We start from the raw sequence: 19,339 nt of genomic DNA on the forward strand, positions 1-19,339 counted from the left end.
TCAGTTATAATGGAAGTCATATTTTAGACCAGATTGACCAATTCACTTATTTTTTACCGTTGCTACAAACATAAGCAGATACGGACAGCCTCAGCAGAAATTATTCCTGTTTTTTAATGCAACAAGGACACACCAGTGAGTTGGAAATCAAAATGGTTTTCAGCTGTATCATCACTAAAACCAGCTAGGAGAGAAAACAAACATCAAAGATTATAGTTTTACCATTTGGGTTCTTTAGTCAGTTTGACTATGTGACTGAACATTTATCCTGGCATATTTCACAGCGAGGCACCAATACATTATTTAAGAAAAAGCGCCTCTCTTTTATGACAGGGTGTAAATGCCACATCCCTGCTGTGCAACACTCCTACATAGGTAATAAGAGGAAAATGTCCACTTGTCCAGTTAATCTGACTCCAGCCCAGGTGACTCCACATCCAAAATAACTGGTGTAAGTTTCCAGTTCTCTTGCCCGAGATGCTAAAGCTGGTTATACATGTGTAGATTTATAAAATAACTTTTCGGATCGCACTGAAATTGGTGAAGGAAATAAAAATAAAAATCATATGTATGGCCAACTTGCATCAGGAGACACAATAAGACACTTACTAGGTGTCACTTGTGAACCTGAGGAATTCTATCCCTGAGTTGCTTGTACTTACAGATAAAAATATTGATCTTAAATAAAGGGTGGAATGCCTTTTTAGTGAGGGATCTCCCTAAAGAGTGCAATTCTGAAAACAAATTCCAAATAAAAGGGACATGTTAAAAAGGACAGGTTATTCAAGTGCACCAAGGTTTCATTTCCTTCAGAAAAAAAATTCTAATATTAAATGAAGTAGTAATGCCACATAAATCTGCAATTTTTTAGCAATTGGAAGTGGTTTTCACTTCCTCATATGCAAGAAACTTCTCAGCCCCACCCCCTGCAAGTCACAAACCATAATCATTTTCAAAGAGGTTTGAGAATACATTCTTGGAACTACAGAGAATGCAGAAATCCAAATTCTGAAAGTATTTACAGATAAATTGCTTTTCTAAAGATTGTGTTCTAGGGTCAGATTATAGTAAAATAAGTGGTAAAACAAATTATAACTCATGTAAACAAAAACTTTAATTCAGATAAGAGATTTCTGTAAATATAATTTAACATTCTTCAAACAATGATGTATTTAAAAAGTGTATATTTGCAAAGTCCTCAAAATTCCAATGGTAATCAAAACATTAACTATTTATAGAAAAAAAGCAAAGAGGCTTTGTTACAAGCATCTGCAAGGGCACCACAACTTTAGACACACCTCATTTCACATTTTAAAGGACGTACCATTCAAAGAATTTTTGCTGCTGACTACAGCTTTATACCATGAATTTATTCCAGAGATTTCCATAGCTAAAGCCAAACTCCATCATTACAGTAAAGTACCTGGCTACAAAAATCTGAGATGATTGGTAGAAACATGTCACTATTTTGCACCAACTATTTACACAGAAAAAGCAAACTCACATAATAACTGAATAAATTGGTATATTCCCACTAAACAATACATTTTTATCACAAGCCAATTTGATCATTATAAAGTAGGCATGGTTCCCATCTTTATCAGGAGTAAAGTTTGGATTGGAGGCATGCCAGTAAATTAATAGTGTTATCTAAAAAGTAAATAAACTGTTTGATATCCAAATAGCACTTGAAAATATACAAAGAAAATCTGTATTTAAATGTCATGCAAGTCATAATCTGAAAGATAGGTTTATATGATGTTGAGGCCAATAATTACATCATATGCAGACCAGTCTGGACTCAACTGTTCCTTGGCCAACAGGATTCTCCAAATCCCTTGCCAGATAAGTTTTTTGGACCCATTCACAGGGCAAATTAGCTGCCTACTTAGTAGAGAGAAGCAGAGTCACCAGCTAATATCATCCCAAATATATCCAGCTTTACATAATTAGTATTGTTTAAAAGGAGAACTAAACCCTAAAAATTAATATGGCTAGACATGCCATTTTTTATATACTGAACTTACTGAACCAGCCTAAAGGTCTCTATAGTACAGGCATGGGACCCATTATCCACAATGCTTGGGACCAAGGGTATTCCGTAATTTGGATCTCCATACCTTAGGTCTACTAAAAAATCAATAAAACATGAATTAAACCCAATAGGATTGTTTTGCATCCAATATTTATATCTTAGGATCATGTACAGTGTACTGTTTTATTATTACAGAGAAAAAGGATATCAGTTTTAAAATTCTGAATTATTTGATTAAAATGTCTATGGGAGTCGGGCTGTCCGTAATTCAGAGCTTTCTGGATAATGGGTTTCCGGATAAGGGATCCCATACCTGTTATAGTAGTAACCCAGTCCTTTAAAAGTTGTCGCAGGGGGTGACCATACTGGACACTTCTGTTAGACATATCTGCACTCAGTGCGCTCTGAACAGCTGTTAAGAAGCTAAGCTTAGGGGGTCGTCGGAAATTATCAAGCAGAAATGTTTATCTGTCATATACGGGCTGATGATTAAAGTCTGATGCCAATAGCACTGGTTTCAGACTAATCAGCCTTATATTGTGACATTTAGATCCTATATATACACAGTATATTGTGACAGGTAAGGGACAGCAGCACAGAGCATGTGCAGTGAATCGGCAGAAAGGAAGATGGGGAGCTACTGGGGGCATCTTTGGAGGAACAAATCTTCATTGCTAAAGGGCTGTGGTTGCCTTGGATTGGTACAGCAGCCTAGCCTACGTCTTTATTTAAGCTTTAGTTCTCCTTTAATTACATAGTATTGTGCAACAAATTAGGTTTCCCAATTATTATAAATAACTGCCTCTGTAACATTTATAAAACAGTGATGCTGTCATCATGTACTTATTTTCTCGATTAAATTGAATATTTTGAATACAAGACCTAAAACTCAGCTTTATTTTCTGTTGCATAAAAGCAGAGACTCCCAATTTGTTGGGCTGGTCCTTGAAGAACGCAAAGCAGTTGAAAGAAAGCCCTGCCTGTAGGCCAATGAGATTCACGGATGAATGCTAATTTCTAGATATTCACGAAATTCAAGCCTGAAAGCTAGTTTGGGTGAGAACTTGGTGAAAATACAAATGTATTTTCTTGAACTTACAGAAGACAGATACAACTGTACAAAGCACTGAAACCCAACATAAACCTTTCTTTAATACACAAATATTTATTGGCATGACATCTTCTTATAGAACTAATGGGGGCTTTGACCCTATGAAGGACTTGAGCCTGGCTTGTGGCACACAGAAAAACAGATAATCTGCTTTGTGTGCCCTTGCCGAAAAACAAGTGTTAAATTGCAGCAGTTCAGTTGGAAAATGCAATCAACCAGCAATTAGCTATGATCAGAAAACTACAAGTTACAAATTGAAAGTAAAAACCTGGTGTTATGGGTTGCCACCTTTTGTTTACAGGCGGGGGTGGGCAGCAATGCCATGGGTGGGGCTGTGACAGCAAGTCTCATCAGGTGTCAGTTAAAGGAGACATATTGGATAAATGGGGAAAAAAACTAATTTTGAAGGCAATTATGAATAATATATGTTGCAGGTTTCATTTTGGGCTAAATATTAATCCTATCTGTAAAACAGCCCTGCACTCACACAAGCAAAGACAGGCTTCAGTTCCCTATCAGGTCAGCCTAGCTACTGATTGGTTCCTATCCTACAGTGCAGTGCAGTGAGAGCCGCTGGATCCCCTGCACATCCAGAGAACTCAGCCAGCTCCTCTATATTTTAGAGGAGTATAATTCACTGGTACATTCTTAATTTTTATATGATATGTCTCCTTTAAGGAAAGTCCTGTCCAGATTACCTTATTTGAAAAACTGGGCAGGCAGTTTTGACCCAGACAGACCCTCTGAAAAATAGGCTGTGCGGGTCCAAACCAGATAGAAGGCAACCTTAGCATGTGCATTTAAGCACCAATAAATTGTTCTCTTTAACCATTCCACGGCCTTACTTGTATATGAAAATTAGGATTTGGTTTCAGTCCGGTATTCGGGTATATCTTTCACAAAGGATTAGGGTTCAACTGAATTTCAAAATATTGGATTTGATGGTGCATCCCTACTTTTTATAGAACACAGGCACCACTGGTCTATACCAAGTGCTGAGTGGTATAAAATAATGGTGCAACGTTACATGTTATATTGCCAAACTCACTTTTAAAAACAGGGGAATGGTAGTAGAGACAGTCACATGAATCACAGGAAACCTGCACAGGACACTAAAGTGACTATACATTTTTCAGACGCAAAGTACATTCCTGCACAAACTACTTCACACTGCCCAACATTTTGCTAATCACATTTTATCCTTATAACCATTTTTCTTTAGGGTGATTAGGAAGTCTGCTACCAAAAAATAGTTTATACATAATGAAATAAAATACAAATCCCAGCATCTTTCCAATACATATTAACAATAGTCAGTTATTTGCAAATGTTACCGCTGTATATTATGACTCCTGGAATAATACAGCAGACTCCATATGATTGACAAACCTGGAGAAAAGCTAAATTCTATATTGTTTAAAGAGTCCGAACCAGAGGGCATAAAAGGATAAACAAACAGTGCTTCCAACTGCAATTACATTTACATATAACTTTAGAAACCATGGATTTTTCAATCAATGTGCACTGCAAAGTTGCTTGGAATGACAATTTCTTTCAGTTTTTAGGTGGAGAACTCTTAAACTAAGCTGACTCTAACCCTGCATAAATAGTCTGCATTCATTCCAATGCACATAATAGTTCCTTTTCTGTGGTCAAAGACTTAATTCATTATCGACTGGACACCCTCTCTTCACATTTCTTAGTAGCTGTTACAATATCTCCCATATGTATTTGTTCTCATAAAAACAAGAAGCAAATAACTCCTATTTCAATCACAAGCATCTAGTCATTTAGAAATGGGACACAGGAAAGGTGGGACACAAACAGGATGAAAAACTAAAATACTTACATTTATAAATGATTATACCTGTTTATCTACCATCAGCAAACAAACTATTTCCTGGTCACAAATGCTTTCCTTTCAATAGGTGTTTGAAGAGTCATGAATGACATTTTACCCCTGCTTCCACCTGCTGCCTTCCACCTGTTTTAATTTCTGTGCAGTTGCACCTACTGACACAGGCCTATGCTGGAACCCTGAAGCTACTACTAAGTTCAGAGGTGGTTGGCAGCTCCAGGGTTCACACAGTGGCCCGTGTCAGTCACCGCTGGCCAAAAAAAATATATGATGCACACTCACGCTGAAATTCATATACAAATGATTCAATTTTGATGCATTGACGCCCCTGTGGACCATAATTAAACTGGCATCATGGGAAAAACAATGCACCGTAGGTAAAAAAACATAGTGACTGTGCTCGAAATGGCACTTAGCCCAAATGGCTTGGCCTGTGGCAAATGTGAATCTATCCATGCAAGTAGGAGAAAGGAACTTTTCAGAGTAGCCTACAATTCGCCTATCCATTATCATACATCTGAATACATTTCTGTCACTGTCATTCTGAGTGCAGATATACACAGTGCTGGTTATATACCAGAGACGGCAGGACGCTGTTAGTAACATAATCAACAGAAAGTCAACACTTGAGTTGTGAACAGAATGGCCATGAAGCCAGTCTCTAAGCAACAAAGAATCAAGAATAAACAGAGAGATGATCGGCAGTAGCAGCAGCAGCAATGGGAGGTGAGTCACATCCTGTTCATCACTCCATCTCAAACCTAACACTTCCTCTTCTCTCACTACCAATGCGCAGCTCGACACATCACACCAAACATGGCATTCCTGATGCACCTCCATACTGCTCTGTAGCACAACTGTGCCTAGCGGCCGGATGCACTACTTCTAGCTCCTATATGCAGCCCGAATGCTACAGTGCAGTAAATATGAAATGCAACATGTGCAGCCTCTGAGGAAAAAGCTCTTGAGTGTCAGTATGGAGGGTGTGAAACATGGCTATATGTAGTCTAGTTTGTTCCCATGTTGCATTTCTGCACCACTGAAGTTTGCACCACTAAATCTGACTAAATTGGCTATCCAATTGCCTGTGCTATGAGACTTACTCTAGAAACATTCAAATATTTTCCAATTACAGGAATAGTAACACCAAAAATGAACATTTTTAGAGTAGTTAAAATGTAATGTACTGTTGCCCAACTCTGGTAGATCTGGTGTGTCTGCTTCAGAAACACTAATACAAGTACTGGACCTATTATCCAGAATGCTCAGGACCTGGGGTCTTCCCCATTCTTTAAGTCTACTAAAAAATGCTAAAAAAGTACCAATGCTATTTGGTACTTATGTATACATTTCTAAAGTACTTTAAAACCACTGTTTTATAAAGGTAGATATATAATACCTATATTCTTTCAGAAAAATGAAGTATTTTCCAGAAAACCAAGAGAAAAAAAAATAAATATTAATTTATTGAGAGTTGGAGCAAATTCCATTTAGATGACATAAACCACATTTGAAAACGACATTAGTCGTCAAGGGTGTAGGCATTTCCTCCTTCTTAAGGCTGTGGCAGTTAATAAGAAAGGGGCTTGCTTCACCAAGAATATCTCCTTTGTAAAACCAAAGCAAATAAAAATAGAAATGTGACTAATGGTGTTTAAAAAAAAAAAAAAAACACAGAGCTGACACTGCATCCATCTCTGTCATTATTCACATGACTTTATCCTAGATAATCACAAGATTTGGCCTCCGCCTACCTTTACAACCGACAAACAGCAAGTCAGTGTGGCAGTAAGTAAGAACGAAGAATGACACTTAGGGCCATGTTTTTAAAGATGTGTAAAATAATTTAGACCAAAAAGGTGTTTAAAAAAAAAAAAAAAAGCGGTGTACAATGTATTGCACATTTCTAAACATTCATTGTCATTGCACATGAGCTGGCAGGAAGGAATTACATCCAAAAAAGCGTAGCATGTTATTTATAAAGGTGTGACCTAGCGTTATCAATAGTTTATAAATGAGACAGTCAGGTAGCAATAAAATTCCGTCATGAAAAGTAGCACTCCTCAATGCTGTTGGCTTTTTTTGTTACAATCAGCTACACAAATGGATTAACACATATCCCTAGTGTTATCAAAATTGGGCTCAAGGCCCATGTGGAAAAGAAGAATTCTGATGCGCAATGCACCATTTTCCCATAATTACAGCATCAATGCATTCACAAGGGGCCGATGCACTTGTGTTCAAGGGTGATTGACGTCCATGGCGATTCTTTAGGCACAAGTGTGCTGCATTGATTGACACTGGGCACAAAGGGAACCCTGAAGCTACAGACTGGTAATGAGGTGGTGGTAGATCCAGGGCTCCTTTGTGTCAATTGCAACAGCAGCACTCAACTAGGAAAAGAAGGCAGGACTGAGCAGCACAGAGCATAACACAAGTACCTTTAACAAAGGAAATTGCACAAGCACAACAGAGATTGTGGACATAAATGAGCCCTAGTGCATATTTATTTATTTACTCTGTTTCCTGCTTGTTGGTGTACTGCCAATGGGATTCTAGTCACTTTTTAGTCAACATTTTTCAGAAGGTTTAAAAAAGAAAGCTGTATTGTATCCCCAAGTAAGCCATGAGTAAGCAAGTAGCTATGAGCTCATAATAATATAAGGGTTATTTAACTGATTGCTCTGGGGTAAAATAAGTCCATAGTTTATCATTTGACAATTAAAAAAGGAAAACGAATAGCACTGATCCATTTGTGTAGCCCAGGAGCCCAATAATCAGGTCTCAGATCAATTCTGAGATCTGGTAGATAATACTCTTCACACACTAGACAGCATTAGCAGCCTAGAATTTCTGTCTGTATAGACCAATGGTCCCAAACCAGCAGCTCATGAACAACATGATGAAATTATAAAGGGAACTGTATTTCACAGTACTGCAAAGGAAGCACTTAAGTCTGTAAGTAATTCTAAACTAGACAAAATGTAAAACTAGTATATCCCTGTCAGTGTATCCTGTTTGAATATTAAACACAGAAAGCCAAATATATACATTATTACACCTGATAAGATAGCAATTACTTAAATTCTAAATACAAGCATAACAGGTTTTTTAATTCAGAGTTTTTGCCTTTATTTTCACTTGTCAACACATTGAATGCAGACTTATGCTATACATTTCAGATTACCTTTTGGCTTCCTCCAAATGGCACAGGTATTCATAGGCAACATTTTGACGCCTTCTCTCATCCATCTCCTCTGCTGTAAGTCTCTCATCATCAAGGACAGCTGAAAACAGATAATTACAGAATCTTAAACTGATAGGGCTTAACAAACAAGCACACCCATAGTTGATATACCATTCTTCTCTTTACACTATGTTTATGCCTCATTCAGACAGAAGTGAAAAAAGTACTTTTTGCCTATTGAAAATATTTAAGAATAAAGCCTGGTGGGAAGATGCATGTGTTTTGTATGGTGATGATGGTCCTATATGGCTACCCAAGTTGAGGCTAAAATTAGGCTAATTAGATCTTTTAGCCTAGTGAAATGCATGTAGTATTGCTGAAAGGATTTTTTTAGCTTGCCCAGCTTAAATCTGTACAATTCAATATCAAATATCAGCCAAAGACTATTTCAAGTCAAACACTGTCTCTCATGTGAAAGCCAAATGTGAACACTGAGTTTATAAATTAAACTCTTGCATAACATTATGTCATTTGTTCTGTTGGGGGTTCAGATGAGGGGACATGCATTTAGGCTGCCAGTGTTAATTCCTATATAAATGTCATTTTGGATTTGGGGAGTCCATGCAAGCTTCATGGCTTTAGCAATATTGGTTGCTGCCAAATTTGATATTATTTGGAAGATCTCCCTCCAAGATGGCCATGTCTTAGGCTAGCTAGGGTATTCCCACCAAATATGATAAAAAATGCCCTCATGAATGCAGCCTCTAAAGTACAAGAGCAATGGCACATGGGAAGATTAGATGCTGGGGGGCAGATGACTATGCATATGATTAGTTACCAGTGGCAGATGACCATGCATAATCCACTAGGTTCCCACTACCCACAAATTAATGTGGGCAACATTAATTTCAGCACCAACTGTCTAAACTTGTGGCTACACCCAGTGCAACAGTCAGAAACACAGAAATCTGCATTTCTGAGTGACTATTGCCTGAGCAGTGAGTGCATCTGTAAAGCTGGCCATACTTCGTATGATATTCGGTGCGTGTATAGTGGTTTGATGAGGTGATCGATATTGCAAGGGCTGTGGATATTGGTCGTCTCGTCGATCAGACAGGTTAAAAGATTTTAATCGGACGCCGTTGAAGGCGCCCGAGCAAAATCTACGTTTAGAGCTGAATCGGCAGGCAGAGGTAGGATCAATGGGGGAAACAAATGGCCAATGTTTGCAGGAATATTGTTATTGCTACGTGTATGGCCACCTTAAGTCCAAATGAATATCACCAATAGCAGTATTGGGGAGCTCAACCCTCTGTTAACTTACCCAAACGGGTATCAGGTGCAAATACTGGAAGAACCTCACCTTGCATGGGGGTCAATATCCAACAGCAAAAAAATCCAGTAGCACACTGAAGATGCAAGCTATGCAAAAATTGTGTTTTATTTGCCCAAGTACATATAAACAAGCAAAGAGCAACGTTTCGGGACCCTCCGGACCCATTGCTTGTTTATATGTACTTGGGCAAATAAAACACAATTTTTTCACGGCTTGCATCTTAAGTGTGCTACTGGATTTTTTTGCTGCTTGCAAATGAATATCACCGACATTAACTGTGTGCCATTGCTCTAAAACAGGGATCCCCAAGCTTTTATACCCGCGAGCCACATTTAAATGGAAAAAGCGTTGGGGAGCAACACAAACATGAAAAAGGTTCTTGGAGGTAGCAATAAGAGCTATAATTGGCTACTTAATAGCCCCTATGTGGACTGGCAGCCTACAGGAGGCTCTGTTTGGCATTATCCTTGTTTTTTATGCAGGAAATCAGTTTTAAAATTCTGAATTATTTGATTAAAATGGAGTCTATGGGAGACGGGCTTTCCATAATTCGGAGCTTTCAGGATAACGGGTTTCCGGGTAAGGAATCCCATACTTGCTATTAAGCGTTACACAGATAATGTCCATGGGATGTATCACAGCATCCCTAAACCTTGTTTACAATACAGTACAAATAATTTACTTGCCCTTTAATAAATACAATTACACAGACAAAGGAAACATTGCAAGTCACCAATGTTCATACATGTGAGAATGCATAAAAGCAGAAGTACAACTAGTTTATAAGCAGAGAATATTTTTATTTTAAATGTAACTAAAGCTAATGAGATAACTAAATTATAGGTCAGTTAATAGAATTGTTGCAGCAGTACACTTGGGCATGGGTGTGTAATAATAAAGCTAGTAGTGTAAACACAGGATCATGCAAGACTCTCAGTGCACATAGGTTAGGATGTTGGACAAACACAAAAGGACTGTTATGTGAAGTAACAAGGTGACCTATTCATGCTTTTTAGAGCTTAACTAATTCATTACAGTTCCTTTCAGTTTCTGTGTCTGAATGGGCAAGTGTGTCATTTTTTTTTTACATGGGCAAGATTCCTGTAAAACACACACAAATTACCACAAGTCAAACACAGTCTAAGAAAACGAACACTTGCCAAGGCTCAGTATAGCATTTGATACTTTTTTTGCCTCTTTCCATAGGTATATATTTCGCAAAAAATATTGGGCAGAGGCTCTAATGAATGGATAATAAAAATAAAGATGGCAAAGACCAATTTACTTATTTCAAGAGGCACATAGGCCGATTTATTTACATGCTAAACTGCACCAAGAATCAGTTTACTATAATTTACAAGTGTAAAGCAGAAATCTGATTAGCACATATATCAGTAAATAAGATCTGAGCCCTAAGGCTCTATTTAAAAAAATGGGGGGGTAGAGGCTGAAATGAGGAAGTGGCGAGGAAATCATACAGCTGCACTGAGATAGAGGGCAAAAAGTAGGTGATTATTTGATGAAAGGGATGCTAAGGCCAGTGGCACACTAGTCATTTTTGCCAGCTACATTTGGAAAAGGCCGCTCCTTGGTATCCATGCACTGACTGGCAGCTTACACACCAAGTGGATTTCAGCACATAAGCCAAAAAGCCAGCAGATCGGCATTTTACATTGCAGGTGGAGAAAACGCTCAGTGTGTCACTGGCCAAAGGGTGATGTATAGGTAAAGAAAGAGAAAATATTAAATATGGAGAGGGGAGCAAAATCAGATGCACTGAGGAGAAACACACTGCTTTCTGCAATTTGGATCAACTTACTTTAAAGGGGAACCATTGCAAAAATGAAAATAAAATATAAGCTCACTCTCAACTCTTTCATAATTTCATATACAGTGTATTATAATGATTTCTTTATTCATGCACCATTATTAAATGGAGATGATAATGTTGATAAAAGGGCTGCTTTAGTAGCCTAAATCCACCAAAAGTGGTACTAAGTGAGCTTTCAAAGTGCCCTTTAACCCACTGTATATACTATAAGCACTATAGCAGAGCAGCCACATATTCATATATTTCTGCTAGGGATGCAAACCAAGGATTAAAGTTTGGGTTTAGACCAAATCCTAGCACTTTTTGCAAGATTGTGATCCAGCCAAATCCGAAATATTCAGCCAAACCAAATATGAATCATTAACATCACGTGACTTTGAAGCTTTTAAGACCTGAGAACAATATTTTGCTTAAAGTTGAAGCAATCTTTTATGTTTTCAAATCTAAATGAAATACAAATGAAAATTAGGATTCTGATACAGTTTAGGATTAGGCCAAATGTTCTGTGGAGGATTTGGTATTCGATACCATGGATTCTGTGTAACCCCAGATGCAAAACGCAGCTTTATTTCAGGCAGGTGATGGAACATTAATGCACGGGAAATGCATAGTTTACTTCTTTGAAATGGAAACAAAGTCGTTCTGCTGCATGTTGAAATGACAGTTGCATCAACAAGTCACAAAAGGGAAGTGACACTGAAAAACGTGTCTCTCATTCTATTGTATGTGCTATTATATTGAATATATAAATTTGCACACAAGCACACATTTAAGACACGTGATAGTATGTGGTTCTGCCTACACCTGGCTGGACAGTAAGGATGTGAATAAATCCAAATGTTGAAATGCTCTGATCCAGATGAATACATATTCAAATTCTGGATTCAGTGCATCAATAATTATTGCTTATCTTTCGCTTTAGGTCCTATTTAAACGTAATGATCAAATTTAAACCAGTTACTGCTCACTAGGATCAGAGAGACCCCAAATTACAAACTGAGAGAGCTGCAAAAACTCAGTCGCAAAAATTAATAGAATGAATGTTATCTACATCGTATTTCTAGTTAATTTTATGTTTCTACATTTGTAAAACATAGGTATAAAATGTTTTTCAAATGGAAGAGGAAACATGGGATTTGGCTGCATTCCCAGATTTTAGCACAGAATTTGGCTTTTCTTTTTAACTTTCTGATCTGCCAAATCTGTAATTCACTCTAAGAATACTTAGGGGCAGAGTTATTATAGATTAAATTAACAACACTGTGTCAATTTGTGACAAAAGAAAAAAAATATAACTTGTGTGCCACAAAGTGTACCATTTAAAAATAAAAAATCAACTGGAGAGCCAAATGCGTTCTGTGTTGTTTATTGGTTTAGAGATGCATAGCACTACATGTTTCGGACCTCTGGGGTCCTCTCTCTGGTGCAGTACTGTGTCAATTTGTCTTATCGCGTTTAATTGCTTTGAAAAGTGGGAAACATTGTTGCACTGAAAGGTGGGCAATATCAGATTAATCCGATCATTTCCCCATTGAGCCAAATAATTCACAACACAACGGAAATGCAGGCTGTTGGGACGAGGTCCACATCAAACCCTGCAGGTCAGGCAGGCCTATTGAAAAGTCCCATATGCAGGCAGATAAGCTGCCACTTGGTCTGAAGGGGCCAAACTGGTGTCTTAAATCCACCGTTATAGCCACCTTAATGTGTCTGAGGCTGGCCAATATCTTCCGTATCTTGTGTGAAGGCCTCCTACTGTATCTTGCAAGAAGCTAGTAAGAGTAGCATAGCAACTCAGAAGCACTGGTCCAGCTAAAGCAAACAATGACGTAAATGGACTGGGGGACACAACTAAGTTTTCCGATTAAATCATTATGCACAAGTTTAAAAATTCAAGTGTCCCTTGAATTTTGGCCAGATGTCGGCAGTGCTGGTTTAAAAATCCCACTGAGACAAGGAGCACATCAACATGTTCATGCAGTCATTGTCCTTATGACCTGTATCCCGTTAATGTGATCACATTGTTAGGTCCAGGGCCAGACAAGTGGATATTTCAATGTATGGCCAGGTTTAGTCTTGCACAGTGATTGCATCACTGTATGCCAGTACACTGCGATGAGAGTATGGCCACAAAACACACCATAATTGTCTGTATGAAATAAACCTGAATCAATTAAAATAAAAAAATTAACAGTCAAATTTTTTCTTTTTGTATAAAAAAAAAATTAGGTGACATTCATGGTTGGACAAACTGTGTAAAACCACACAGATCTAATCATGTGGCAGTCAGATAGAATAAATTGAACTTGACTGACCAGTCTAAAACCCTTATGTTGCATAATCATATCATAAGGTTGATCACATTTTCAAAATTACCCAAACAATATTTTAATTGAGCAAACAGATCCTTTAGGGGGTACATGCAGGGGAACAAGACTATAAAATTAGCTGACAATATCTGGCAAAGACAACAGAGAACTCCTTCAGCCCAATAAGTGAGACATCAAGCTAATATATACAATTCAAGTATAAAACAGCAATGTTTACATATACGAATTTTAATATACTGTATAAAAAGCACTATTATTGAATGTTCCTACAGTATTGATATTGTTAATGTAGTCTTAATAATCATATTGGCACCATTATTAATTGGCCCAAACTAAACATGGGAGAACTAATATTCCTCAGCTCTTTTAAGTCATTTATTAACCTGGAAGCATACATTTTGCATAAACTAAAAAGGACTGATTGAGGCAATACCTGGAAGTACCCACCACAGCCATGCACCATGATCTACCAGCCCTCTACCCCAACAGTAAGCCAGCCCTTTTTTATGGTCCACAATTCAAAACAGCACAATTGGAAGGAATGCTTTAGCACCTTGAGTGTCTATAAAGAAAATCACAGAATGCCTCAGCCTAAAAACACTCCCACTGCTTTGTGAGGATATAAATACAAATGCAGAGACAAAGAATGCTCTGTGCACAGGGTAAGCCACAGCTTAACACTTCGCTGCTTATTTAAAGAATAAGCTGTACATGCTAATACGTGTCTACACTTTTTTCATTAGGGTCTCTAAGTAAAATCTTTCTGCCCCATAAGCATCTATGAAACTTGAAAATTGCCCTTTTAATGTTATACAATAGAGGGGCTAACCAAACCTTCTCATGCAAAACAATGTGATATTTTCTGTAACGCACCCTGCACATTTAATTTGACTTATAAAGAAGCACGAGTAGTGGCATGCCCCAGAACTCTGATTAGACTTGCCTGGAGCAGCTACGCTTCATACATTAATATATCTGCATCACACTTTTATCAGGCTCACAATTTGGAAAACCAACCAGGTATTCCAGTTAAATTAGGTTATAAAAATTGCACATACTAAAATTACCCGAACCCTACTGACTGGTTAGATGCTGGCAGATGAACAGGTGTGAATATTACTGAAAGCATAATTTTCCTGGGTTGTTGCATTGGTGCCCACTACCTCCATCTTTCTCCTTTGCCTATGTCACCATACATAGATTATAGTTTTGCCCTCCCCTCTTTTCTAATTTTCCTTTCTCACTTTTCTCTTCTCTGCTCTTCTTTCCTTTATCTATCGTTCTAACTATTATTCATTATATTATTCACTTTATTGAAATACCACTGTCATGCATGTTATAAAGTGATTTACAGAAACATTAGGCCTTGTTCCAGCAGAGCTTACAGTCTAAAATCCCTGACATACACACACAAACCCAGCCAATTTATTTAAGGATTGGTTAACATACCTGTATAATTTTGAGTAAGGGGGAGAAAACTGGAAGTACTCAGAGGAAATAGGGAGAACATGAAACCACCTTGCAAATAATGCCCAGGTCAGAACCAAGCCAGAACTGCAACAAGGTTGCAATACTAACCACTGAGCCACCATGCTGAGAAATAGAACAGACAGACAGATCCACAACACAAAGAGGTGCACACCAAACAATGTAAATATATTTATAAACCTAACGTCATCAGGCGCATGTATTGGTCAAATTATTGCTAAAAATTACAGCTACACAAACCCTATTAATATTTACAGTACAAATTACAATTTTCATTATTCATTACTTGTATCTTTTTTTAAACAGTGTAAAAAAATCAGCCTTGTACATATTAAGGTTAGTGCCACACAGGGAAAATTCCCAGTCTGCTAATAAGTGCGGGCCAAGAATCTGCCCCTATACTTTAAAAATCTTAGTTGTGCTTGCACCCGAAAGCATTGTTTCAGCCCTGGTGCAGCCACAGGCAGCGTATTTCAGCCCCGAATTGCATACGCAGTTTCTGGTTGAAATACCCTGCATGTGTCTGCACCCGGGTCAAAGCAATGCTTCCGGGAGCAGACACAACTTTCAGATTCTTCAAGCATAGAGGCGGATTCTCAAAAATGACATGCATATAGGTCTGCAACACAGATTAAAATGTGCTATCCTGCCGACCTGATATCTGCATGGAAAACAAAGTGGGCTTTGATGTGGTGAACTGAGCAGTTGGGAAAAGGAAAAATGATGTCAGACATACTACTGCTAGGAGTGGCCTGCATATGTTTGCCAAGATCCATTCATTAAAAGTTAACACCCTAGCCTGAAGCAAGTTCTCCTAGACACAATCCTGCCAAGTGTGGAGCAGCAGGCATGGCAACTCCAGCTGCTGGATGGATAGAGAGGACAGACCCTCACATTAGTCTCTGGCCCAGTAGAGCTTAATCTATGATCCCTAGGGGTAGGCAGAAGAGGCAGCTGCCTAGGGCTCAACAATTAGGGGGCTAAAGGCAGGAGCCTCTCCTGCCTACCCCTAGTCCTCCTCCTCTGTCATTGCCCCCACCGCGTGTCATTAGCGAGGTGCCCGACAGGGTTGCCTAGGGCGCCCAGTCGGCTTGGCCCGCCCCTGACACATAAGGGCGAAGACACACTAAGCTACTTAGTAGCAGCTACTAAATGCCAGAATATACCATGCCATAGACAATACTGAGAACTGCCTCTGCTAAAACACATGTAGAGACAGTTATCAGTAAATGATCATCATTTTAGTAGTCACAACAAGTAGCTGTGTGTTTCCACCCTTAGGGTCAGTTTCATTAGGAGACAAATAACCTGCTTGTACCTGCCCCAGAGCTTAATCTACGATTCCTATCATATTCTAGTGTGCATAACCAGAGATATACCCTTCCAGACAAGGACAGAGCGTATGCCTTCCTTGAAGATAAATTCAAAAATACCTAAGGGCAAGGGCACATGGGGTCGATTATCAGCCAGCATATAAGCACGGGATGACAATCCGCCCCTACACTACACCCCCACTACGCAGGCCGAGAATCAGCCCAGTGTGGCATTAGCTTTAAATGTTCCGGTCATTTGAATATAGGATAACAATGTTGCGTGATAAGGCTGTACACAGCTCTGTTGGGGGACATCAGTTAGCAAATAATGTTGTTGTAAGTTAAAAGCAGATCAGTGAATCTGTTAAATAGATAATGGTTTTGCTGATGCAAAACTGACTATCCCTCATTCCAGGCAGAAGCAAGTGATTGTATTCTTTCAGCTGCTGTGAAGGGCAGGGGAAGGGTGGCAGACAAGAAGGTCTGAAACCCAGCACAGACCCTTTTCCATGTGCCACTTGAAAATGAAATCCCAGTTGGTTAACCAATATTCTGATAGTGGCCCCTAAGACCACATGACAGACAGGTTAGTGCCTCTGGAAATATCCAGCAGCGTGGTTCACCTGGATGTCACAGCCGAGACTTGTGAGGCTATTCCCCACAAATACTGAATGTGTCATATTAAAGGTGACTTAGTCAACCAATGTAAAAGGTAACCAAGTGTAAAATTATCCTAGATCAAAATCTGTGCTTTGATGTGTTTGTGTGGAGAGGGTTGAAGGAAACACTGTTCGGTACATGTAAAAGTGTATAACAATATGATCTATTAACAGTTCTGCCATGATGGTAGCCGCATAGGCAACATTAAGGGCGAAGACACGCGTAGCAATTAGTAGCCGCAACTTAACTAAAATTTGTGGCGACTAATTCGCACAGCAAAAACGCAGCGAGATTAGTCGCAGCGACTTTTATAATAACTTATGGCAGGAAAGTCGCTGCAACCAACTTTTTAAAAAGTTGCATGACTAATCGCCACATGTGTCTTTGCCTTAATGCCAACTACTGCAACCTTAAAGGAAACATATAGGATAAATGAAAAAAAAAAAAACTCTTATCTTGTAGGCAATTATGAATAATAAATGGTGCTATCCATACACAATCAAAATCCAGCCAACCTCTACTGTATACAGTACTATAGGCAGCACTACCCTCCATACGCACTATACATAAGGCCTGCAGACAGCATCTAGCTCTCTGAGGATTATTTCATGATACCAAACCTGCTTATGAGCTCCAAAGACTGCCTTTTGTGATATAATAATGTCCTAATTTGGTCAATAAATGTCAAGTAAAATTTCTAACCAGCCCACAACCTGTAAAATGTCACATCTCTTACTTTGTGACTCCTGATCTTGCCCAACCCCACCGCTACACCAGGCCTCTCATACACTCTTTTCTTCTAAGCTATTTTGGGCAGGGCCCTTTAACGCTTTATTTTTGGATATTTAATGAATGCGTTTCATCCATGGGGGCCCTCTTTACCACTCTATTTTCCAAATCTATTCGGCATGTTTGATGCATAGAACCTTCCACGGCACAGTGCTGCAGAAATATTAGCTTTATAAACGCATGTTAATAGTTAATAATAAATGTTAGGTATCAGTTCTGTACAATGTGGGTATCAGTTCTGTGCAATTAGTACCAGCAGTGTATCTCAGCTATAGTTGCTGTCAGTCCCAACCCCCCCACACACACACTGCCCATGTTCCCTGCATGCAATAGGTTTGCCCACAGGTATCCCTCCCTTCCATATTCTCTCCCTGCACCATGTGTATGGTGGGCTGGGCTGAGAAGTTACTGTATAAATTGGATGAAGAGTACATACGCAGCAAGTCACTTGTGCCAAAAAGACAGAAACATGAAATACATGCCTGCCTACTCCCATCCGCCCCAAGAAGTTACCTTGCGGCAGCCCTGCCCTGCTTGCATGAATACAGGCGGACACTTCCCCCGCAGGGTGAGCTCCGTGGCAGGAAGCACTAGGGAAAGCGTCAGCCCTCTCCTCATCACTTTCCCACATCCAGCAAACAAGCAGCAAACAGAGAGAGGCCACCCTGCCCCGCAGCCCGTATACAACACACTAGTCCTGCAAGGGCACAGCCAACCCACTGGCCCCTGCCCATTCTAATAAAGGTACCACTTACAGCCATAGTGGGGACGAACGAGCCCATCTACTTCCTCCGAAACGGACATGGTGCTGGCAGATAACGTCCAGATCTGACCTGAACTAGTTTTATGCCCCGAAAAGGGCCAGGGATGGTGAGAGCAAATACCGCAGAGCCCACAGGAACACTCAGCCAACTTCAGAGGAGGTAAAAGAGATTCCTCAGTCACTGAGAGGGAGCCGGGTGTGGCTGCCCGCCCCTTCAACCACTCAGCCTATCAGGAAGCAGAATGACTGGGGCAGCTTCCTAAAAGTAAGTCTCTCAGTCAGATACACTTTGCATGGCCGGATCTGCACCCTTTGTGGGATGCCTGCTGAGTCAAATGGGGAAAAGTCATTCAGGGTTGTCATTTTTTTCATTCGACTATACTTCGCCCTGTGCCTCTTTGCTTTTCACATACAACTCAGGGAGTGCACTACCCGTTCTGCTGTAGAGAGCTGGGATGTTATTGGATCTATTCGGCAGTTTGACCAATCAGAGATCGGTTCTCATGCAGACGGGAATGGGCGTGTGAAAAGAAGTCTTTGCAGAGCGGCCAGACACTGAGAGAAGGGAAAGCTGGCAGGGAGGGAAGCAGCTCTGGGTTTCTGTCCCAAGCAGGAATGTAGAGAGGTGAGAGGGGGAG

General features: G+C 39.5%; 1 protein-coding gene across 1 annotated transcript in view; it reads right to left on the reverse strand.

The window, feature by feature from the left end:
• iqgap1 (IQ motif containing GTPase activating protein 1) overlaps positions 1 to 19,079 on the reverse strand; it is a 76,639-nt gene extending 57,560 nt beyond the window's left edge. Inside the window, exons 1-2 of the mRNA XM_002932266.5 lie at positions 18,694 to 19,079; positions 8,192 to 8,291 (exon numbers count right to left, since the gene is read on the reverse strand). Of these exons, the coding sequence (XP_002932312.3) occupies positions 8,192 to 8,291; positions 18,694 to 18,742 (149 nt within the window). The 5' untranslated portion in view covers positions 18,743 to 19,079. The remainder of the gene's footprint in view (positions 1 to 8,191; positions 8,292 to 18,693) is intronic.
• Between the last annotated feature and the right edge of the window lie 260 nt (positions 19,080 to 19,339).

This window comes from Xenopus tropicalis, chromosome 3 (genome assembly GCF_000004195.4).
Source record: "Xenopus tropicalis strain Nigerian chromosome 3, UCB_Xtro_10.0, whole genome shotgun sequence".
In the NCBI taxonomy this organism is placed as follows: Eukaryota; Metazoa; Chordata; class Amphibia; order Anura; family Pipidae; genus Xenopus; species Xenopus tropicalis.